A 21,622-nucleotide genomic window follows, 5' to 3' on the forward strand; every position below is an offset into this window, starting at 1 on the left:
GAAATGCGGATGTAGGGACTTCGCAATTTCCCAACTCATTATTACCTGCATCCCGGTCCAAGGCATATAGTCCTGCATTAGCAGTCCAATCATACATTTAATCGTTGACGAAAATCATTAATACCGTCCAAAAATGAGTCTAAAACCTTAGTAAGGTTTAAAGTTGAGATTGTTTATAAGTAACCAATCTTTTCAAAGACGCTTAAAAGCACTAATATTTGAAATTTAATGTTTGCAAGAACTATTTAAAAGAACATGATCTAGTCAAATTCATTAGCTTATTCATTCATATACCTAAATAAAGGAATATTTTTCACCTGTTTTTTGTGGATTTCTTGCCTACTGCATTGCAGCATCGAAAAAGTGTTTTGTCGTTCACTTAGGGGCTTTATTATTACGCTAAAGGAATGTTATTAATGATATTCAGGTAGCTGAACAGAACTATCTATTACAGTTTTTGGCAGTTACAGCAGGAGTGAGGTCACACCATTCATTATCATCATGTTGTGTGCATCCACTATTCAGTCGATTATGAGTCTATCAATCTCTGTGTAAAATAAAACTAACTTAATGGTACAATATTTGCTCCTAATTAAATTTCACTCTTCCAAAAACGACAAATCTTTTTGTCAGCACGACTACTGAATGACGTCTTCAGAGCGAGTAGAAGCCATTCTTATGTGTAAATTATTCTCATCATAATTAATTGATTCAGTAGTAAATTATCTGCCCTAGGAGTGCCGACTGTATTGTATTTTTACCTGATTTTCCATTTGTAATATAAATTACAATAAACCATACTTTTAGCTTATGAATAGCAGTTAAACATTCTCCCAGGTAAGCAATCAAAAATGAACTTTATTGATTGCAGTTATTTTAATTAAGTGTTGACTGAGACAGTACAGTAAATGGCCATGTTGGTGATTAGTTGTACGCTTTCTCGTATCATTTTGTTCCCAATAATTTGGAACTGATACCTTACCGTATTATTATATACCCATAATCATTGTCGAAATTAATGAAGCCTTAGTGTGAGGACCACAACCTGGCTGCTCTCAGATTTGATCGTGTGCAGGTGTAGCGCCTGATGAACTTGTCATCCCGCAGTTGTACTAAAGTGGACCTTGTGTTTTGCTTCCATATGCACTCGAGGATTTACATCTGCCCAAACTTGGTTATTGTGGTAATTCATTGTCTATCCCTCCTCACCTGGGAATAAAAGGCAAGTTGTGAACTTTGAATCTTCAGTGCCCCGTCTTAGTATGCACTGGTAGAACTGTAATCTCCCATGACTTGAGGGCTCGCACAGGCTTCAAGTGGTGTGGACAAAGTGAGTGTCTGTACAGAACTGACCAGCCGAGAGCGTGCGTAATGCCTCAACAACTACAGTTATCCACACACTTTTTACAGGACCATCTCCTAGTCGTGGCAACACTCCCCCCTCTATCCCCTCCCTTCCTCTCCCCCCTCTGCCCTCTCCCCCCTCCTGTCCCCTCCCCTGCATGTCATGTCTTGTCCTTGCTGCAGGTACCCCATGTCTGAAAGTCGCCAGAACGACCTGATTGATGCTGTGCAGTGTTGAAGATGTCGCTCAGCATACCCGATCTGTACCTCTCGGTTAACACCACAGCGAGCACCATGTCTGTCATTTCCCGTGTGGAATAGTGGAGTACAATTCCGCTGTTTAAACTGGTCGCACTCCACTGTGCGATTAGCCCTTCCCTGATGCCAGCACCACCTCAAAATGATACGTGGGTAATGGCTGACGTACAAGGCACTTGCAGGTGCTGTGTCTGAGATAATGGCAGCACAGTAAGAGGGAGTGAGGTCAGAGACAAACACGACCAACAGGAAATGAGCGACGGCCGTCTACAGGGAGTCTGCCAAAACCACTGAATACTGGGTCTAAACTATGGGAAGAGGTGCATGACGTATGGTATGTATAAGGACAAAGAGGCAGAGAAGGGGACCAGGTATGAAGTGCTCAGATTAGAGAGGTTACAAGACATGGATGTATTGTCTAGTCATATTGTTCAAGGTATGCATGACTGAAGTAATGGCAGAAATGAGAGAGAGATTCAGGAGTTGGATTAAAATTCCGGGTGAAAGGGTGCCGACGACAAGATTCGCAAATGACGGAACTGAAACGTTGCTGTGTTGAATGGAATGAAGGGGGTGCTGAGCACACGTTGTGGGTTGAAAGAAAACTGAAGACGTACAAAAGAAATAACGTGTAGCGGTGATAAATTTAATATCAGAATTGTGGGGAGCGGCAACGAAGCAGGCAAAGTGAAGGAATTTTGCTACGTGGGAAGCCAAACATAGACCTTCATTTGTAGAAGAAATGTGTGGGGAAGTGATTCACGGACTGTGGAGACAACTGGAAAGGAAGAGAATCTGAGCGTTTCTGATTTCGTGCCGTCAAAGGATTCTGAAAACTGAGGGGACTCACAAGAGACGGGGAGGTTCTCCGCAGGAATGGCGATGAGTGCAACAAGTGGAAAAGATTGACAGAAAGAAGGGAAAGGGTGATGGGACACGTATAAAGATGTGGAGGAATAAAGACGTGAAGGAATACCGTCCGCGATAGTTGAGGGGGCTGTAGAGGGAAAAAACTTTTTGGGAAAGGCAGAGATTGGAATACATCCGACAAAAATACCTGAGGACGTTGATCGCAAGTGCTACTCCGAGAAGAAGAACCTGACACAGGAGGGAATTTCGTGGGGACCCGCATCAAACCAGCCACACGAGTCACCACCAAAAGAAAATAAGGACAGAGAGATCCAAAGTAAGACATTTTATCAGGCATTTACAAATTCCCAGACGCCAGTATTTGAGGTGCGAAAGATTTATACCAGCTTCTTGCAGCTGATCGGCTATTCTACCGCCATTTTCGCGACTGCTGCGACTCGGCAGTGTTGCGAGGATTTTGGCAGGGCGGCCTGCGTGCCGGCCACGCCTCAGCGCAGTCTGCCTCGGTGCGCAGCGTGTTGGGTGGACCGCGGTGGGCGGCGAGGGGCAGAGCCGGGCCGCCCCCTGGCGGCGGGACGTGCGTGCCGCGGCGGCGACAGCCCCAAGTGCGGGGGCGTGACGACCGCTGCCGGCCACTGATTTCCTACTGAACGGTGTCTCAATATTTTTCTCATTTGAATGGTTTCTTTTAACAAGCCAGGACTTTGCTTCACTGCATTTAGGCACAAGTCTGTTGGCATTTCATTGCACTTACCTGTGTCTTACAGTGATACTTATAAGCTGTGGCAAAAAGCCAAAGGAATTATTGTTTGCGTCGACTAGCAACGATAATAGCAGTGGTCGTGCGTTGGAAAACCTTCGGGTAGGCAGGTGTTGCGCGGAGTGGGCGTGGAGAGAGGCAGAGAGGTTGCGGCGCTTGCAGGGTGCGGCAGTGCGGCGTCGACGCTCTCGCACCAGAGGGCACCAGTTCCGGCTGCATCGTGTCGGCGCGCCGGCCGCATGTCCAGCAGCAGCAGGGAGGGCAGTGGACGGGCCGGACAGGCTGTGTCGACTACGACTGCCCGCTCCTGTGATTAGCCGTGCCTCCACGACATCCTGCCGCCCTCAACAACAACAACAACAACAGCAGTTCCGGCAACTCGGATTCGCCGCCGGCTCCGAGTTTCGTCGCACGCACAGCACTCAAGTACTAACGGCTGATTTTCTTACCTGTCCTTAGCACAACGAAGAAATACACGCGTAAGAACGTATGGAGCTCTAGCCTATGCTGCCTTATAAATACTGCATGATGGTGGGCTGTCTATTCAGAAGAAAAACAAGAGTTTCATAACTTATTCGACTATTTTTGGACCAGCTGGTTGATAACGAGGATGTGCCAAGACAAGAGAGATGTGGAGTTACGGTGGAAGGCCCCATCACACTATCAACGCCTCTGAAGGATGGAACCAGGCGATAGACATGTTAATACCAAAACTTCGACCAAATGTTTACTCATTACTGAAAAGCCTGGTACAGTGTCCTTTGACCACAAGTTTGACCCATTAATTTCGAATTTCGGCGGGAAAATGGGAGAGAATTGAGAAATTTAGACTGATGAGACTACTGTAAAGAATCAAACTGATGCCAGCTTAAAATCATTTCTGACCTGTGTCACCTCTGTACGGAAATTGCAGTGAAGAAGGAATCGTGACAACCATTGGAAATTATGTGAACATTCAAAACACGTTCACTGTAACTCGTACACGCTGGAATGCTTATAAATCCACGAGTCTGGATGGATGTACCGCTTGTTGTCAGACAATATGAATGTGTGTGTGTGTGTGTGTGTGTGTGTGTTTGTCTAAAAGCTCCAGAATACATCTTCTGGAAAGGGAGGCAGACTCTCTCATCTCTGAACTGCTCATCCTGAAAATGATGGCTGGATACACGGTGGCTTGCAGTCACTGGATAAAACGCCGACGCTGTTTATGACCGTTTTATACTGCATTCTTTACCACAGAGATGGGCCCTGCATCTTCTTCTTCAGGAAACAAGAGGTAAATATCAGTCTGTTCAAACGAGTGTTGGTATGTCAATCTATTTAGACTTGCAGTGGTAATGGAAGCCAGAGACTGTGGCACACTCTCCACAGGGGTTAGTAGTCACAACCGCCAACAAATGGGTACATTTGTGATTTGTGATTTGCCGACTTGGAATTACAACATTATGAGTTTTTATTTGGGTGCTGAATTGAGGTGGCGCTGGACGTATTCTGAAAAGAGAAAAAAACTATTGATCCAATGAGTCGGTGTCAGATTAATTTTGTTGCATATAACGTACGCGTACAGGTTGCCTACACTTTTCGACACTAACGGCCTAAATAAAACTGTGGTGTTATATTACTGAACGAAGTTGTTGTTACCAAAATATAGGCCCAACTAACACACATTAGTGTAGAGAATCCATCTCTAAAGATTCTCTGTAGTGTACTCAGAAGTTTTCTTATATATTGTGGATTGATTTACGATATTGATCGTGAGAGATTACAACTGTACATCAATATATTTTAACACCGCTAATCGTTTCTACTGATTCCACAACTAAGAAGGTAGATTGTATTATGTTGTGATTGCCTATTGACACTATTCCTTGAAAATCTGTTTGATACGCTAGTCGGGTGGTGTCGTCAATTTATGGTGTTATACCCTGTCAGTATCTTCTCTTGATATCTTCACCGGAATCTTCAGATACGTCAGCCAGGCAACCACAGCTCAGAAGTGGTGTGCTGTTTTCCTCAGAACTGATGTTGTACTTTGAAGTGATTATCTATTGCCATCCTCTTTGGGATCTTCTGTTGAACACTGGCCGGTAATAACGTTTCTTCAGGGGTAGCAGTTCAGAAGCTGTTAAGGTATGCATTTTAGAGCACATGTTTACTGGACATGTTTTTCTTGTTTTGATCCGTACTACCACTTGCCAAAATATGGGAAGCAAAGAGCTTGCAGTAGAAGAGATTTATTTCACAATATTGAAAACCAAGAATACCTCATAGCTCTTAAGGTATGCGTTTTAGAACTCATGTTTACTTGACACTTGTGCTCCTATTGTCATGTACTTTCAGCTCGGTAGGTTTGCTCCATCCTTTTTTAATACACCCTGTATACACACACACACACACACACACACAAACGGTGATTCTCATTCCGGAAAACGGAAGGTGTCCCTGATCTTCTGTAGCTGTGTAGATACAGAGAGGACAGCAAAAGAAATTTTGTAACATCAAACTTAATGAAAGAAGAAATGTACATTCTTTTGTTAAAGGGTGAGATAGCGTGTCCGACACTTTCAGACTCTCCTTTCAAGTTAAGCTCGATTTATCTGCAGACGTCGGCTGTGTTGACGTTATCGCACTTTGGAGTAAGCGCTCGGAGAGATAAGCTGGTTACCAAGTGACCCTTATCGCAATTTAACAATTGTGAAGTCGGCTGACAGATGTACCGCGCTGTGTGCTCTGGGGAGAGTTAAGCTTTTCAAACAGTGATTCCCGTTAGCGAAACTGCTAAGAAAATACGGTAGCTCCCATCAGAGTGACTCTTATCAACACAATAATAGCAACTACAAATAAGAGAAGGAAGTCGGCAGTTACGTTTGGGATAACATCTCGAGCCATTAATATCACGAATTGCTATAAAATATCACGAATTTCTATAAAATTACCACTACAGGGAGCGAGTGGACTCGTATTTGACATTCTCTTTTCTACTGGTTCGTGATAATTTCGAGGAGCAAACTGTCTTTCTTTGCCCTGAATCGACAACAGATTACCTTTCTTCGAAAATCATTCACCAGATGTAGTGATGCAGCAATAAATTTACAACTGCTGCAAGTTTAAATTTCAGTTTTGTTACCACAGCACAGAATAAACGTCAATAAGGTAACTTCGAGAACGAGTGTTACGTTTCTGATGCTTCAAGGCCGGTGTCGTACCCCATCCTCGAGGTGTCCACGAGAGTAGTTCTTCGACAAGATAGCGCGACACCCGGCCTGCCTCAGTACGGAAGGCACTGGGCTACTCCCCCGGCTGGCGCACTCTCCGAGTCTCTCAGCCGCCGGACACTTTCGGTGACGGGCCGCCGACAGCCTGTCGCCGGTGGGGTCTGCACGCAGTGGCTGACCGAGCTCACTCTGGTTCGGTGCCGGGCTGCGACAGAGCAGTTTCTGAACTATCGATTGCAGTGGCCAATATTCTGAAGGTCCAAAAAAAATTATACATACTATTTGTCTGTTTCACGTCAGACTATTCGCTCAAATGAAAGAGAACTGACTTACGACCATCAGCAGTACAACTCCACCTGTTCCGCAGACAATGGAAAACAAACTGTTTCAGCCCATTCGAATACAGATTGTGTACAAACTTATCACTCGAGAAGTACCAAATTTCGGTCAGACACAGAACTAGTGTCGAAATTTTAAAATTTCTGAAAGTGAGACGTGTCAGCCGGCAACGACAGACAGGTTACCTAACCCCGGTCGGTCGGCGCGCTCTAGATCGGAGATAACCTGATAGGGGCCGCCACCTGACGGTCGCGCACGCGGCAACAGGTGGACAGAGTGACGTCACGCGGACTCTGCCCCCGCCGCCAGCCATATAAGCGGGCAGCGGGCTGTCCGCGCCGACACCGCTGCACCGGCGACCGACGGAGCGTTCTGCGTGCTGCGCTGACTTTGTGACGTCACTTCTCCCCGAGTCTGAGGTGAGTAGAGGCTGAGGCCCGCCTGCCGGCACAGTGGCTCCACGCTGCCAGCAGGCGCCGCACTGCTCGGACAGCCGGTAGCGCCTCCCCGCTCTGCCGAGTCTGTGCGCGGCAGCTCTGTAATTTGCAAAGGGACACAGGGTGGGGCCGTAGTACGGGCCACGCGGCCGCCACCGTCACAGTCGTCGTGGCCGTGTCTCCCCGATGCCCTGGGCCTTCGTGTTCTGCACCTGTAGCGTTACACGTCTTTCGTGTTCTAACCGTCCTCTTTTAGAATACTGCTGCGCGGTGTGGGGTCCTTACCAGATAGGACTGTCGGAGTATATCGAACATGTTCAAAGAAGGGCAGCACGTTTTGTATTATCGCGAAATACGGGAGAGAGTGTCACAGAAATGATACAGGATTTGGGCTGGACATAATTAAAAGAAAGGCGTTTGTCGTTGCGACGGAATGTTGTCACGAAATTCCAATCACCAGCTTTCTCTTCCGAATGCGGAAACATTTTGTTGACATCGACCTACATAGGGAGAAACGATTACGACGAGAAAATAAGGGAAATCAGAGCTCATACGCTATACGAGATTGGAATAATAGAGAATTCTGAAGGACATTGAACCACCTGCCAGGCACTTGAATGTGATTTGCAGAGTATCCATGTAGATGTGGATGTAGAGAAGTTTTTGTGGCGAAAATATCTGGAACTCTGTAGAGTAGTCGATTAAATGTGAAGCTTGCGTGCAATGGGAGAGGCGTCTTCCTTTACAGTTCACTCATGTATACTCTGAGACATCCAGTGATGGATGTGTGTCACAGATAAGGAGGAAGAAAATCATCCTCAGTCTGGATTTAAATATAAATGATGTCACGTTACGAGTGAAAGAAGTTTGTTGGTTTACCAGTTTTTACCACGACACAAATGAATAATCTTTGGACTTGGAATGATAAAATTTTTAGCAGATGAAAGCAGTTTCGAAGGGACTCCTGAAGCGTGTGTGTCACGCAACCCCGGTAACGAGTTTTCTGGACTGGTAGCTTCACTCGTTTCGTGGCAAATGAACGGGGGAGGAACATGTGGTAGTTCCGAGGCTGTATTACATTGCTACAGTTTCATTATTGTTTTTCACTTCGTTATGTCATAGAGGTATGAAATTATATTCTCTAGCGAATTATGGCAGTCTGTGTTGATTGCAGAGATTTGGGCATTACTGTGGAAAAGGAAAAAAAAAAGTACTCACAGTGTCTGTGTGCGTGTGTGTGTGTGTGTGTGTAAAGTCATAACAGAAATAGACACGAATATAAAACAGGAAATATGTTTATGGCTCTTGAGCAAGTACAGTTGTAATGCACTGGTCATTCTAGCAGTATGGCACATTTTGACACTGTGCAGTGACCTATTTTCGTCTTGAACTCTGTGATAGCCGTTTCGAATAAGCGAATACGCGCTACTTCACACCGGTCACTGGTGAATGCTCAGAACAGACAGCAGTGAGTGATGTAGGGAGTGTGACTTGTCAAGTGGGAGAGAGTCTGCAGAGGACACCGTACAGGCTGTGAAAGATGATGAGTACATATGTGGAGGAAGTAGGATCGCCCACCCCTGTAGTGTGACGTATAGCGCGCTCGCTTGGCGGCAGGCAGGTGAAGTGGAAATTCCGCACAGCGGATTACCGACCGTGGGTGGTGCAGCCGCCCGCCTCAGTGAGGTTTTCAGGCGGTTTCCCACACTCGTTTACGCTAATGCTGGGTCGGTTCACGATTTCCACTGCACAAAATACGGTACAGAAGCAGCGAGAGTGCGAACACACACACACACACAGAACAAAGTGTACACAGTCAATAGACAGGATCCAGAAGTGTCTCTCCTCCATTAGGTAACTGACCATTGTAGTGAGATTAACTGTAAGAAGAATAAGAAGAAGAAAAAGAGGAAGAGGAGGAGGAGGAGGTGTTGAGAAATAATGATCGCTAGTATTGATGTAGCATGAGGGGAAAAGCGTAACCACAAGATGTGTGGCTCACAATATAGGACAGTGAGGCTCTTAAGTCGCAGACAGTCAGTGTTAAATACATCAGTGACAACGTATAACTTACCGAGATTTGATCTGTGATGTTAGTAAGGGGAATAGTGAGACATGAGTTGCTTAGTTTACTGTATGAGAGTATGGGTCGACATTGTGACTCGATCGAATTTGAGTGGGGAAGAGGAAGAAGTCGTGGTGTTAAGGTAACTGCAATAAATAATGGGCAGCTATTTGTCCCCTGGTTTAGGTGAATTGTGTCAGTATCTAAAGTAGAGGTTATAAACACCGAATTTGAAATGCAATTAAATATTTGGTCTCCTAGAATCAGAAAGTGTAACTGAGAAATAAGATAAATGAAAACGATGCTGTTACGAATACCATCATTTACATTGTGAGTGTGTGACATCAGTTACAAAACGATAGCTCATGTCTCAGCCAACTGACAGACACATTCTCTGTGAGCCGCTGCACAGCTGACCAATTCTCGGTTAGGTGTCGTCTTGTCGGAATGCGTCCGAAAGGTCGGGAAGGATTCGCAGTCCGAGTCCGACAGTTACCCCGTGGCAGTGTTCGCCGTTAAGTCACCCCCGACTTTAGTAGCAGAAGTTCGGTGCACTGTGCGAGGGAGCTGCTACGAGACGTACGCAACTAGCTGCTAGCCGCGGAAGAATGCAGATTTCTGGAGTCAAATACAATTCTTTTCGTAAATAACTGGAGAGACTGGGACAGTTACTGTCTCCATTTCTGCAGAAAGAAGTTAGGCAAATGATGCCTGCAAGGCTCCTGAGGGCGCGTCCAAAATCAGGGTGCTGCGGCGAGACGGTAAGTCCGGAAAGCTGTGTTGTCGGAGATGTGCAGCTCGTCACGTGAGGCGCGAGTAGGCTCGTGCGCCGTACAAGTGTGGAGGGTGCCGTGTAAGGTGGGCTCGGTGGCGCCGTGTTTCAGGACCTTCCGCCATGTCGGCAGCTGCTGAGGTTCAGAGGACGGCGGCCGTGGACCTGGGCGCCCTGCTGGACGCGGGCGAGGGCGCGGTCGTCACGCTGGTGGCGGGAGAGACGCGGCTGGCGGCGCACCGCGCGGTCCTGGCCGCCAGGAGCCCCGTGTTCCGAGCCATGTTCCAGCACGACACGCTGGAGGCCAGCTGCGGCGAGGTCAGAATCGCGGACGTGGGGGGCCCGGTGATGAGGCAGCTATTGTCTTACGTGTACACCCTGCAGGCCCCCCAGCTGACCGACACGGCCCCGGAGCTGTTGGCGGCAGCCGACAAATACGGCCTGTCAGCCCTGAAGGCCGCCTGCGAACAGCAGGTGGCGGCGCAGCTGGAGGTGGAGACGGCGGCGGCTGCAGCTGTGCTGGCGGTGAGGCACTCGTGCCCCAGCCTAACTGCGGCCGCCATCCACTTCATAAGGTCTCAAACATACAAAGTAATGGCGACGCAGGGCTGGGCAGATGCAATGCGTAGCTGCCCTGAGCATCTGATTGAAGTCAGTCGGCTGCTTGGTGAGCCACCAGCAGAACCCAGGTGAGCACGGGGCAGGATGTTTTTCTGTGTCTACCAGTAACATACGCGTGTGTGTGTGCGTGTGTGTGAGTATTTCTGAGACTAAAATATTTGTCAGCGTCTCACCTCGGATGTATCAGTGCTGTACAGTACCCGTGCACGGAATGCCATTCGCTGACAGCTCACGATGGCGTAATTGTCTTGTCACGACTGGTTTATTAAAGCTCCACGTTGAACTCTTTTTGTCAGCAGTTACGTCAAGTAAAGAAATCAGAGACGCCCAGTGTAACATCTCAGATACTTCCATTCTCTCCTGCTCCAGTTTCCCCACAGTCCCATGTTCACTACTATACAGTGCTGTGCTCAAACATACATTCTCGCAAATTTCTTCCTCATATTAACGCCCGTGTTTGATACTAGTAGACTTCTCTCGGCCAGAAATGCCATTTTTACCTGTGCAACTCTGCTTTTGATGTTGTCCTTCCTCCATCTGTTATTTTGCTGCCTAGTAAGCAGAACTCGTTAACTTCAATTACTTTGTGACCATCAACCCTGATGATAAGTTTCTCGCTGTTCTCATTTCTGCTACTTCCCATTACTTTCGTTTTTATTCAATTTCAGCTCAAACCATATTCCACATTCATTAGCTTCTTCATTCCATTCCCTGTAATTCTTCCCCACTTTCATTGAGGAAAGCAATCTCATCAGCAGTTCTTATCATTAATGTCGTTTCATCCTGATTACTTCTTCGATGTGTAGACTAAACAGTACGAGAGAAAGACTACATCCCTCTTTTACACACATTCTAATCCGAGAACTTCGTTATTCGTTTCCCAGTCTTATTGTTCCCTCTTCCTTGTTGTAAATATTGCATCTCTCCTGTCTTTCCCAAAGCTTACCCCTAATTTTCTCAGAGTTTCGTACATCTTGCTCAATTTCACACTGTCGAATGCTTTTTCCAGGTCGGCAAATCCTATGAACGTGGCTTGATTTTTCTTCAGTCGTGCTTCCATTATCAACACCGTATCAAAATTGTCCCTCTGATGCCTTTAACTTTCCTGAACCGACATCTAACAGAACGTCAATACTCTGTTCCAGTCTTATGTACCGGGTGGTCAAAAAGTCAGTATAAATTTGAAAACATAATAAACCACGGAATAATGTAGATAGGGAGGTAAAAATTGACACCCATGCTTGGAATGACCTGCGGTTTTATTAGAACAAAAAAGAAAGACGCTTGAAAGATCACTTGCGCATGTCGTTCGGTGATGATCATGTGCTCAGCCGCTACTTTCGTCATGCTTAGCCTTCCAGGTCCCCAGACCTCAGACAAATCTCTGCCCTCCAGTCACGTCTGTAATCGTCTCTGGCGCCGCCGGAGGCCGTCCAGTGGAATGCACCAGTTTGCTCCTACTGGGATACGCCAGATTACGTTGCCTATGGATCTGTTTGAGTCTGAAGCATCTTCTACAATGTCAGTACTGATGTGACGCTTAGATCCCACTCCTATTCGTTACTCTCTGTCTCTCAGATACGTATGCTTCATACAAGGCTGTCTCCTTTATTTTTCAAATTTTTTGGAATGTGTATGCAATACTCTACAGATTACTTGACAAGCTGTAAACATTGCCTGTGAGGCAATGTTGCCTGTACTGCCTGACCCACTTTTTCTTGTAACAGCAGCCTGTAGTGTAATCTTCTCAATGTCAGTCTCTCTTGTCCAGTTTAAAACGGAAGATAATGTTTGAGTCAGAAACACACAACCCTTGCTGTCTTTTCAAGAAATCGAATTATAGAGACATTACATGCCTGTATGATTTTGTCTGCTTTACTGAAAAGCAAATTTTGAAACTACTCATTGTAACGTTTGCAGTATAGCTGTTGTAGTTCCTGGCCGTCACCTTCTTCATTCCCTCAGGCGTCAAACGTATTGCATGGTAGTTATCCACTGTTCATCAAAATATCAGCCTATCAAACAACTCCTGTATGTAAGTTGGTACCCCGAGTTACCAGATTATATCTTCTCCATCTCCTCCCCCCCCCCCTTTCTCTCTCTCTCTCTCTCTCTCTCTCTCTCTGTCTTCAGTGACATCATTGAGCCTCCATACATTAGGTTTCAACCAACCTCACAAGCCAGCCGACTTGAACTGCTTGCCAGGTTGTGCCCGGCAGGTGTTGTGTGACTGAGGCAGAGCTGCTGGCCCCTGCGGCCGGGCTCTCGTGTCCAGTTCGGTGTCTGCCGCCTCCAGCCGCGCCTCTTGTTTTCCAGCGCGCCGGCCGCCCCCGCCGCCCGGCCGCCCAGCGACAGCAGCCGGACCCCCGCCGCCGCCCCCGCCGCCCCCGCCGCCCCCGCCGCCCCCGCCGCCCCCGCCGCCCGCCGATCTCCACCGCCGCCGGACAGCGCCGCCGTCTCCCGCCTGCGGTGAGTGGCCGCTGCAAGTCCGCGACTTGTACCCTCACGCCAACACTCACTGCCGTGTCAACCAAACGTTATACTAACGAAGAAATCGAATTTCATATACTTTTTCAAATGTTAGATGGCGCCCAGGTTACAGTTATCAGGAAAAATTATTTCCTTGCTTAACGGTGTGTTTAGTGTAGTTGCCACTTTCGATGGTCTTTATGCGTGTTACAAATTACTCGTGAAGGAAATGGGTGTGAAGCCAGGGTTTCAGTGCATCGGCATTCACGTAACCCAGAGGATGCATTAATGAATCGTTGCGTATACAGGTGTATGCACAGGCTCAAAAGAAAACATAAAAACAGTGATAAAGTAAGAGTAAGCAGAATTAGAAGTAAGTGGGCTCAAAACCGGCTGTTAACAGCAGAGGGTGTTGATGTGGCTTGTTTCGTGCGTGTCCTCAAATATTATTCGAATTTGCTTGAGATGACTTTCGTGGATGGATACTTTCGTATTGTAGGGCATATTCTGAGGCCTCAAGTGATCACCAGTTCAGTACTGGAGGGCACTGCGGAGGGTAAATATCGAAGAGGGAGACCAAGAGATGAGAACACTAAGCAGATTGAGGAGGATGTAGGTTGCAGTAGGGACTGGGATAGAGTAGCATGGAGAGCTGCATCAAACCAGTCTCTGGACTGAAGACCACAACAACACAACTTTCGTACGTAGCAGCCACTGATGATCTTAATGCAAATTAAAGCTCCGGTAGTAGCGTTTAGAAATGAAGAAATTCAGAAAACATCAGCCACAATGAAAGTTGGAGTCAGGTGGGGTGACGGCTGCGGTGCCCGTCGACGATAGGCGGGAGACGAGGTCAGCTGTGCTGTGGGCGTGGCAGGGTGGAGGCGTGTGCAGCACTGCACACCCCGCCCGTCTTAAACCACGCCCTGCAGCTGGTGGCATCTGCCGGGCGTCCCGAGCACAGCATCTCCAGTCAGCGCAGAGCAGTTTTTTCCTTAACAACTTCCTAATATTCATCTCGCTTGTTCGAAATCAGCGACCGGTGTTAGTGGACATAACTAGTCGGCTTTCTGAAAAAATATGCCTTACAGCCAGCTGAAAGGTTTTACAAGATGGCTTCGTTGAGACTCCACTGACATAGCTGTTTTTGAACTTGAAGAAGGTGCTCGATGTACCAGAATAGTACCTCCACAGGACTAGGACTAGCAACATTGTGACTATTCAGCATGCCATTTGAAACTGATCAGAGCAGAATGCAGCAAGACGCAATAGAATAGAGGAGTGTCCTAAGTTTCAAGTGGGAAAGTAGGTGCAAAATAAATGCTGTAACTTAAATATATGCACTGACTTTAGAAAACACATTGCTCCCCCTATACGGAGACTCACGGATTTCGTGGCTCGGTTACATATCGTGCTGAGCTTTAGACACGTACAGCGTGTGGATCTACTTGTCATCGAACCACCGGCCTCCTACTGTTACAATCCAGTTTCGTTATTCTATTAGTGAAGCGAGGGTTGCATCGTTCTGTCCACCAGAACCGTCTGTGATAACGTCTCGGTGTTGCACCGCCCAGAACCCTACCAGGCTGCCTCAATGATTTGGTTTTTTTCCCCCCTAGTTCACTAGATTATAACGACGGTTTATTTTCGTGCATTGACACGTTTCTCGGATATATAGCGATTGTCAGCTGCCTTTCATGGAAACACAGCCTGACTGTGTGCCACTCCCACCTGCATAGCTCCATAAATGTGCGAACTTCAGGTACATTAACTTCTTACACGGGAAACAGCCTCTTCACGCTCTGTACAGTATCACTGTGGGCAACTGGCAAAACAGCACCACGGAATAACAATACTGACTGCAGAGGAGTGAAATTCAGCTTACACACTAATAGTGAAAGCTACCCACAGCTACTACTGGACTTTACACTACTATTACTGTCGAGGGTAAAACTAATGAGAGTAATTAGGGGCTCCACCGCAAACTGTGTCGTCCCAGTGGCAGGGCGTGGCCAGGGTTTAACGCGGCGTGAGCGGCCACTTGCATTTTGTAGGCTGGTGGGCGCAGCTGTCAGGCCGTGCCCTGCCTGCCCCTCACTGGTGCTGCATCCAAGTTTCAATGACAAAGCGTTCAGGTTTGGAGTTGAGAATATTTGGGGCTTCAGTGAAACAAGGCAGCAAATCCAGTGAGCAACTGCAAACACTGTATTCCCCATTAACTGACACCACAGTTCTGAGCCAATGTGGTACACTGCTGCTGGCCGCTGTTGTTTGACGTTCCAGTAAGTCTCTGGAGTTGGCTCGCTGCCCCACTGGGAGAAAGTGATGGTGCAACCAAGTCCTGACACCTTCACGGATCGGACTGCTCGCTGGACAGCATATATGCCGAGAGCCGATTTCTGTCGTTCTTGTGGCTGCAGTATCCCTACCTCTTAAGAATAATGATGTACAGGTCCTTTGCACACGAACGCATGTCCGAAGCAAGAGGCACAGTGACAACAACAGCTGTTAAAAAGATACAATCAACAACACAGGCAAGGAATCATCGTCTTCATCCTCCAGCAGCTGACAATGACTTTCAATCAGAGTATCCTCCCCTGCACGGTGATTGACGTGTTGTTGTGTACACAGTTCCGCGTAGTCAGCGCGTACGCAACTTTCCCACTAGAGCGCGCCCCGCTAAGCACAACAGCGCAGGCGCAGCGCTCGTCCCTCTCCGCACTACGAGATGGCACTGCCGTAGAGATGGACCAAATTCTGTTTCTGCCGATCCGCGTGTTAATGTGTAACGCAGCCAATGAGATTGCTGCTAACGTAGAACCTCTTCTCCTCGCGGATCACACTCGCGCAGTGATACCTGAACGCGCGAGGTATTATAACCTCCGATTAGTCAGTCTGTATTAGTCTGCATCAGTCTCTACTCAAGCTTCAGTCTGCGCCTAATAATCGACTGTGATAACGCCGCTGCACTCGGTCGTAAAGTGAAGGCAGTCGGCCGCTGTGTTCTCTGTGCTGACAGACAATACCTGAAATCTGGTATTGTTGTCGTACTCACATCGCTGTGGATGTCGTAATTTTCGAATCCGTAAGAATTTGCAAAATGGAATGTCCCGTGCCTTCAGCTTAAGGATGTTGATGAAATGTAGTTACATCAATATCTTCTCCAAAAAATATTGATCTATATCGGACATCATTTTCTGTCGGTAAATCAAAATGTCGATATCAAAACGGCAATATCGACTGTGATATTTTTATTTTATATTATATTTTCGATAAATATTTGAAGCTGTCTTATTTTCAAATTGTAGTGGGACATGATTCTCACCTTCAAGTGTGTAATAATCTTACTACTTTCTGAGTTTTCATCACGTCCAATCTTGCCCTTTGAGTGTGTGAATCAAGTATTTGTGGCAGAGAACAAAAACACCGATTGCACCGTGGCGTGGGAGGGAGGGGGGGGGGGGGATTGAATGGAATGACAAGATTTACGACGTCAACAAACAAAACACCAATTTCCTAAAAAAATAATTTTCAGCGGAACTAGTGTGCTATTTCTGCACATCGAAATTCTTGAAAAACAGTTGCTGAAAATGAAGAACAAAAATGTAAATGACAAGCCGTGGGCGCAGACGTGTGAGGGGAAATGCTGACGTAATCGGCGGGCAGCGCTGCCAGCGGAAAAAGCACGCTTTAACTTGGCCGCAGAATTTCGACGCTGCAGCTGGTAGGTGCCTGGCCTTTGCAGAAATGGAAAAGCAGGGAAGCGGGCATGAAGTGTTCCGGACAAACCCGCTGTGGTGACGAAACACCACGATGGACCCATCACATGCCTTTTTCTGTTTCAGTTTTCAGTTAAATTTTTGTGGTTTTGATTGGTGAGAACCAATACTATAACAAAGGATACTACTGTACCCTGCCACTGCAGAATAATACTGCAGCAACAAAACATGAACGACAGAAAAGAAACGTAAATAAAAGTTTAGTTGCGAAGGAAATGCGCCACATACAACAACAAAACACAGTGCTCATACAAGCTTCTGCCAACAGCAAAGTATGTCGAAGGCTTTAGGAAGACTGTGCAGTGATCGATAACAGCAAATTGCCTCCGACGAGCGTGACGTGACGACTGTTTGAATTGGATTCGTCTGAACAGTTGCGGGCTGCCTCTCGCGCATGCGCAGTTCAGTGGCGTGAGAGCAGTTCCTGCTCCCTGTTGTGGTTACAGAAGTGTGGCTGGGAGCCGCCCTTGGGAAATGCGGTGGACCCGGGGCTGGTGCAGAGAGCAGCCCGAGCTGTGGTGGGCGGGTGGGTCGCCTCCACGTGGCCTGTGTATACGTTCAGAGGTTTTACTGTCTCCTCCTCGTTTATTGCTCTCACGTTAAATTAAAACAAAACGGATTTTTGTGACAGGGAGCTGTCAGATGAATTAAAATACGTTCGCTAAAGTATGTTACTAGTTTCAGATTCTATTTCCACCTTTCTGACAGGCAAGAAGTAATCGCTTTGCAGAAGAGTCAAGTTATTTTTCAAGGTTCTCTAAAGAGATTAAGCTTTTAATAATCTTTTCCGCTCAGGCAGTCAATTTATTTGAAACAAAGTGTTTAATTTCACACTATTGCCTAGTTTCAACTGTTCACTGCGCATCAAGTGCACTTATGGCATTATGGCATAATAAAGAACCAAACATGATGTAATGCAGTACTGGTGCTGCAAGGAAATTTACATCGGAATCTCGACTTGGGAATGCGCGCTTTAAGGCGAATTGTGCATTTTAGCGTGGTGCACGATATCCGGATGTTCTTGAAGTAATCCTGTGATGTCTTGTTTCTTTCGTGACATAATGTAAGATCTTTCAGAGCTTCACACGTACGAACATGAGGGCCTCCTGCGTCATTGTAGCTGGGCAAGTGCGGTGACTCCTTCCACCTGGCGCTCTCTGTCAGCTGCTGACACGAACCTCATATTTCTAGCAGGTCGCGGGAAAATACTGCGAATGGTGGTTTCAAAAACGTACAGCGTAAATTTCCTTTTACGCAAGATGAACTATGTGCGAGAATGTACGATGAATTTATTGAATCAAAGAGCGTTTGACTCTCATTTAAAAATCAACTCTTCGGTGACGAGCTATTTAGAGGAATTTAGAGTCCAGAAGATGAGACATTTGGGTCGTTACTAAAAGTTTTACAATCACGTTAGTGTGACATGTATTAAAGTGTAAAACGCGCACAGATCATCAATATTGTATGTGCAGCCTTAGCTTCTCTTGCAGCTTATTAATCTTTGAGACCAATATTGTATGTGAACGCTGTGTATATTAATTGAAACCATGAGCTTTTATTATTTGTGTCTTGGCGCTACTTACGAGTGATGTTGCTGTTGGCTGACTACATCGCGTGTAGTGTGCTGTCATCACCTGCCGAGATCACGTGACTTGAGCTATGGCTGGCTTACAAAAGCTCACCGCAATCTCGATTTCAATGCATTGGAAAGTGACGTGCGGTGTTTGGTGGAATCCGAATTTATACCTCCATAATAAGAACAAATGCACGACATAAGAGGTCTTGCAAAAGGTTTTTTTTTTTCCCCGCTTAGTTTCGTTTTCTAATGTGGCGGGAAATTGTACGTCGGTATAACAGTCAGAGAATTGTTGAGTTCTACAATGGCGAGGAAGAGTATAGTGTCGCTTAACACGGAAAAAGTGTATTTTGACCCGGGAGAAAGTCTATTTTTAACCGAGAAGCCGAGGAGAAATGCGTGAACTTTTTTCCCCTTGTCCACGTATACACGCTGTATAGCTTGTTGATGTACAGAACATGTAATAATAAGTCGATAGTTGCACAACTCTAGAACCAGCAGTATATTTACAATGTGCAGCCGATATTTTTATAGGCAGTAGTGTCCCGATATTTTGTCCGCCGACACACACTTTTTTCAAGAAATCGAGTGTCGATATTGACATTTTAATTAGTATCGAGGTATTGGACACTCCATATTTTTAAAAATATCGACATCCTGGTGTAGCGCCGACTGCCGTTCCGCAGCCGAAGTGTGTCAATTGCGGCCGTGCGGCCATCAGAGAAGACGGCGGCAGGCCTTGCAGGCGAGCCAGCCGAGTACAGGGGGCAGCCCGGCCGACGCTCGGCCCTCCCTGCAGCTCGCGTGCGCCACGCCGCAGCCGCCTGCGTCTGCAGACACGGCTGTCGCACGGCTCAGCCTAACATTCCACCTGGTCTCTGCTCGAAGGCACGCGGTTGCTTCCTGACGGTGAAACACCTGGTCTCAGGTCGCAATTACAAACTACTCGCAATTGTACGTAGACGGAATACACTTTATTTAAATACTTTGAGCACATACTGAAGTGTGTCGGACAGTCGCTGACAGGCGGTAGGGGGCGTCCCTTGTGAGGGTCGCCTGCCCTGGCCGCCCTCTGCCCTGGACGCGGTACAGTGTGTCCGTCAAGTCGTGCGCCCTCTCCGCTCCACAGTGCTGTCCCGGCGACCCAGTCTGGCCACACAGCCTGACACCGCTCATTCCCAGCTCAGCGACTGCCCTGTGCAGAAAAACACGACATTACGGAGTAAATTGCATAAACACGGGAACAGGAGTCAAATGTCAGCGTTCCCGTATCTCTTAGAAATATAAAAGCGGGTGCCTGTTCGTGTGAATGCGTGTTCGTGTACAACTTCATCCACAATTGGCGCATACATTCCGTCCGATACGGTTTTCAAACAACACATACTGCAGGTGTACTGGAGAATTTAAGCCTTTCTTTCGATGTGGTCTGGCCTGTGTTGCGATCTACGTTTTGTTAACAGACGAGGAAGTTGTATTTCTGTACTTAGATATCTGATTAGTTACCTATGTTTCCTTCCCGATTGTCGGGAGGGATTGCTCCACACACACGTAACCGTTAGAGGTGTGTTTCTCTGAAGCTCAAAGATCGGTTACCAGCAGGATGCTGAGGTCACAGGAGGTGACTCCTCAGAGTGAATTAGGAGAAAAAGTTAAAACAGCTGGTAATGAGATGCAGTGCACAAATTGAGGGCTGCTGGAAGTTTCGCGTCTGTGATGGTTTCTTTCATTCGGTGTGTGTGTGTGTGTGTGTGTGTGTGTGTGTGTGTGTGTGTGTGTGTGTGTAGTAGAGTGAGAGAGTGTCGATGTTTTGTGCAGGAGCCTCTCTCAACAGGAGAGAGGGAGGAGGCTGATAGAGGCGGCCAAGCAGGGCGCGGTGGAGCAGCTGCGCGAGTTACTGGCGGCGGGGGCGGACGTGGGGGCGAGGGAGGAGGGGTGGGGGAACAGCTGGACCGCCCTGCACTTTGCAGCACGCGGGGGTCACGTGGCGGCGGCCAGCTGCCTCGTCGGCGCCGGCGCGGAGGTCGACGCCAGGACCAGCCGGGTGCAGTGGACGCCCCTGCACTGGGCTGCATTCAATGGCCACGCTGGTGTGGTGCGGCTGCTGGTCGGCGCCTCTGCTGACCTCAACGCCAGGGATCAGTGGGGGCGGACGCCGCTGCACTGGGCGGCAGTGGAGGGCCGGGCAGAAGCGGCGGCTGAGCTCCTCCTGGCGGGGGCGGACAGGGGGGCCCGGGATGAGCGTGGCAGGACCCCCCTGGACCTCGCCAGGCAGGAGGGAAAGCAGGAGCTGGTGGATATGCTGACACAACGCTGACATATGGCATTCAGGAAGCACAAGCAGTTACACCATATGCGTTGGTCTTTCTAATAAAGAATACAAAAAAACAATCCTTTGTTCATTTATTTGTACATACCATTTTGTGCTGCGTATGACAACTCTGGTAACACCGGGACAACGACGAGAGATACCTGTAAACTAACGTGAGGAGCCCGTCAGTCTGTAAAATACTTCACAATCAGTTTTTGCAAAAGCTGAGTAACAACTGATAAACACTGCACTATTACTAAGCACCACCTGTCTCTCTCAGGATAACGTCAGCACTCAATCTCTTTGAAGACACGAATGGCGCAATATTCTTGGTTGTCTACCACATCACGCAGCTGCACTAACGTTCGTTGTTCGGACCAGACCACTACATTACCTGATTACTCGAAACTGTATGCTGCTAGCATGTGTGGTGCTATGTTACACCAGCATAAACTGCACCATACTCAGATTACTGGCACACAAGTCGTTCAGTCAGAATGTGTCTTCTGTTGCGATCTCACGCCGAGTTCACTTATGTATCTGCAGTACGCAAATACTTGCCGCCTTTAATTGCAGCCTCACATTGCCAGCAAGAGTTACACCACATACCAGGCAACACTGCACACGGAACGAGTCACACATCAGGCACATTCGTAGAGGTGACACTATGACGAAAACTAAAATAAATAAAATTCTCTAGTTTGGCCCACTATTCCAGCAAGTGCTTCCAACTGCTGGTGAGATTCTAATGAGCGACTTGCTGTTACGTTAATTCAAATGTAGATCTGACTCTCGATGTAAATTACACA

At 47.3% G+C, this 21,622-nt stretch overlaps 1 protein-coding gene and 1 long non-coding RNA gene across 2 annotated transcripts in view; both read left to right on the top strand.

Moving 5' to 3' along the window:
• Positions 1–10,209, top strand: part of LOC124743712 — a 68,626-nt gene extending 58,417 nt beyond the window's left edge. The window contains exon 3 of the long non-coding RNA XR_007010516.1: positions 10,173–10,209. This is a non-coding gene — a long non-coding RNA (uncharacterized LOC124743712). The remainder of the gene's footprint in view (positions 1–10,172) is intronic.
• A 2,453-nt stretch (positions 10,210–12,662) lies between these two features.
• On the top strand, positions 12,663–20,819 carry LOC124743715 (poly [ADP-ribose] polymerase tankyrase-1-like). The gene is made up of 4 exons (XM_047248885.1): positions 12,663–12,716; positions 12,921–13,073; positions 17,376–17,479; positions 20,321–20,819. Exons 1-4 carry the CDS (start codon positions 12,663–12,665, stop codon positions 20,817–20,819), a joined length of 810 nt encoding a protein of 269 aa, XP_047104841.1.
• Positions 20,820–21,622: the final 803 nt, after the last annotated feature.

This window comes from Schistocerca piceifrons, unplaced genomic scaffold (assembly GCF_021461385.2).
Source record: "Schistocerca piceifrons isolate TAMUIC-IGC-003096 unplaced genomic scaffold, iqSchPice1.1 HiC_scaffold_2513, whole genome shotgun sequence".
Classification (NCBI taxonomy): Eukaryota; Metazoa; Arthropoda; class Insecta; order Orthoptera; family Acrididae; genus Schistocerca; species Schistocerca piceifrons.

What these genes read in the sequence shown, in the direction of transcription:
- LOC124743715 (XM_047248885.1), top strand. Translation starts at nt 12,663, where the DNA reads ATGGTAGTTATCCACTGTTCATCAAAATATCAGCCTATCAAACAACTC. An exon ending in CTATCAAACAACTCCTGTAT is followed by an intron (nt 12,717 to 12,920) that starts GTAAGTTGGTAC and finishes TGACTGAGGCAG; the next exon opens with AGCTGCTGGCCCCTGCGGCC. An exon ending in GTCGCCTCCACGTGGCCTGT is followed by an intron (nt 17,480 to 20,320) that starts GTATACGTTCAG and finishes TGTTTTGTGCAG; the next exon opens with GAGCCTCTCTCAACAGGAGA.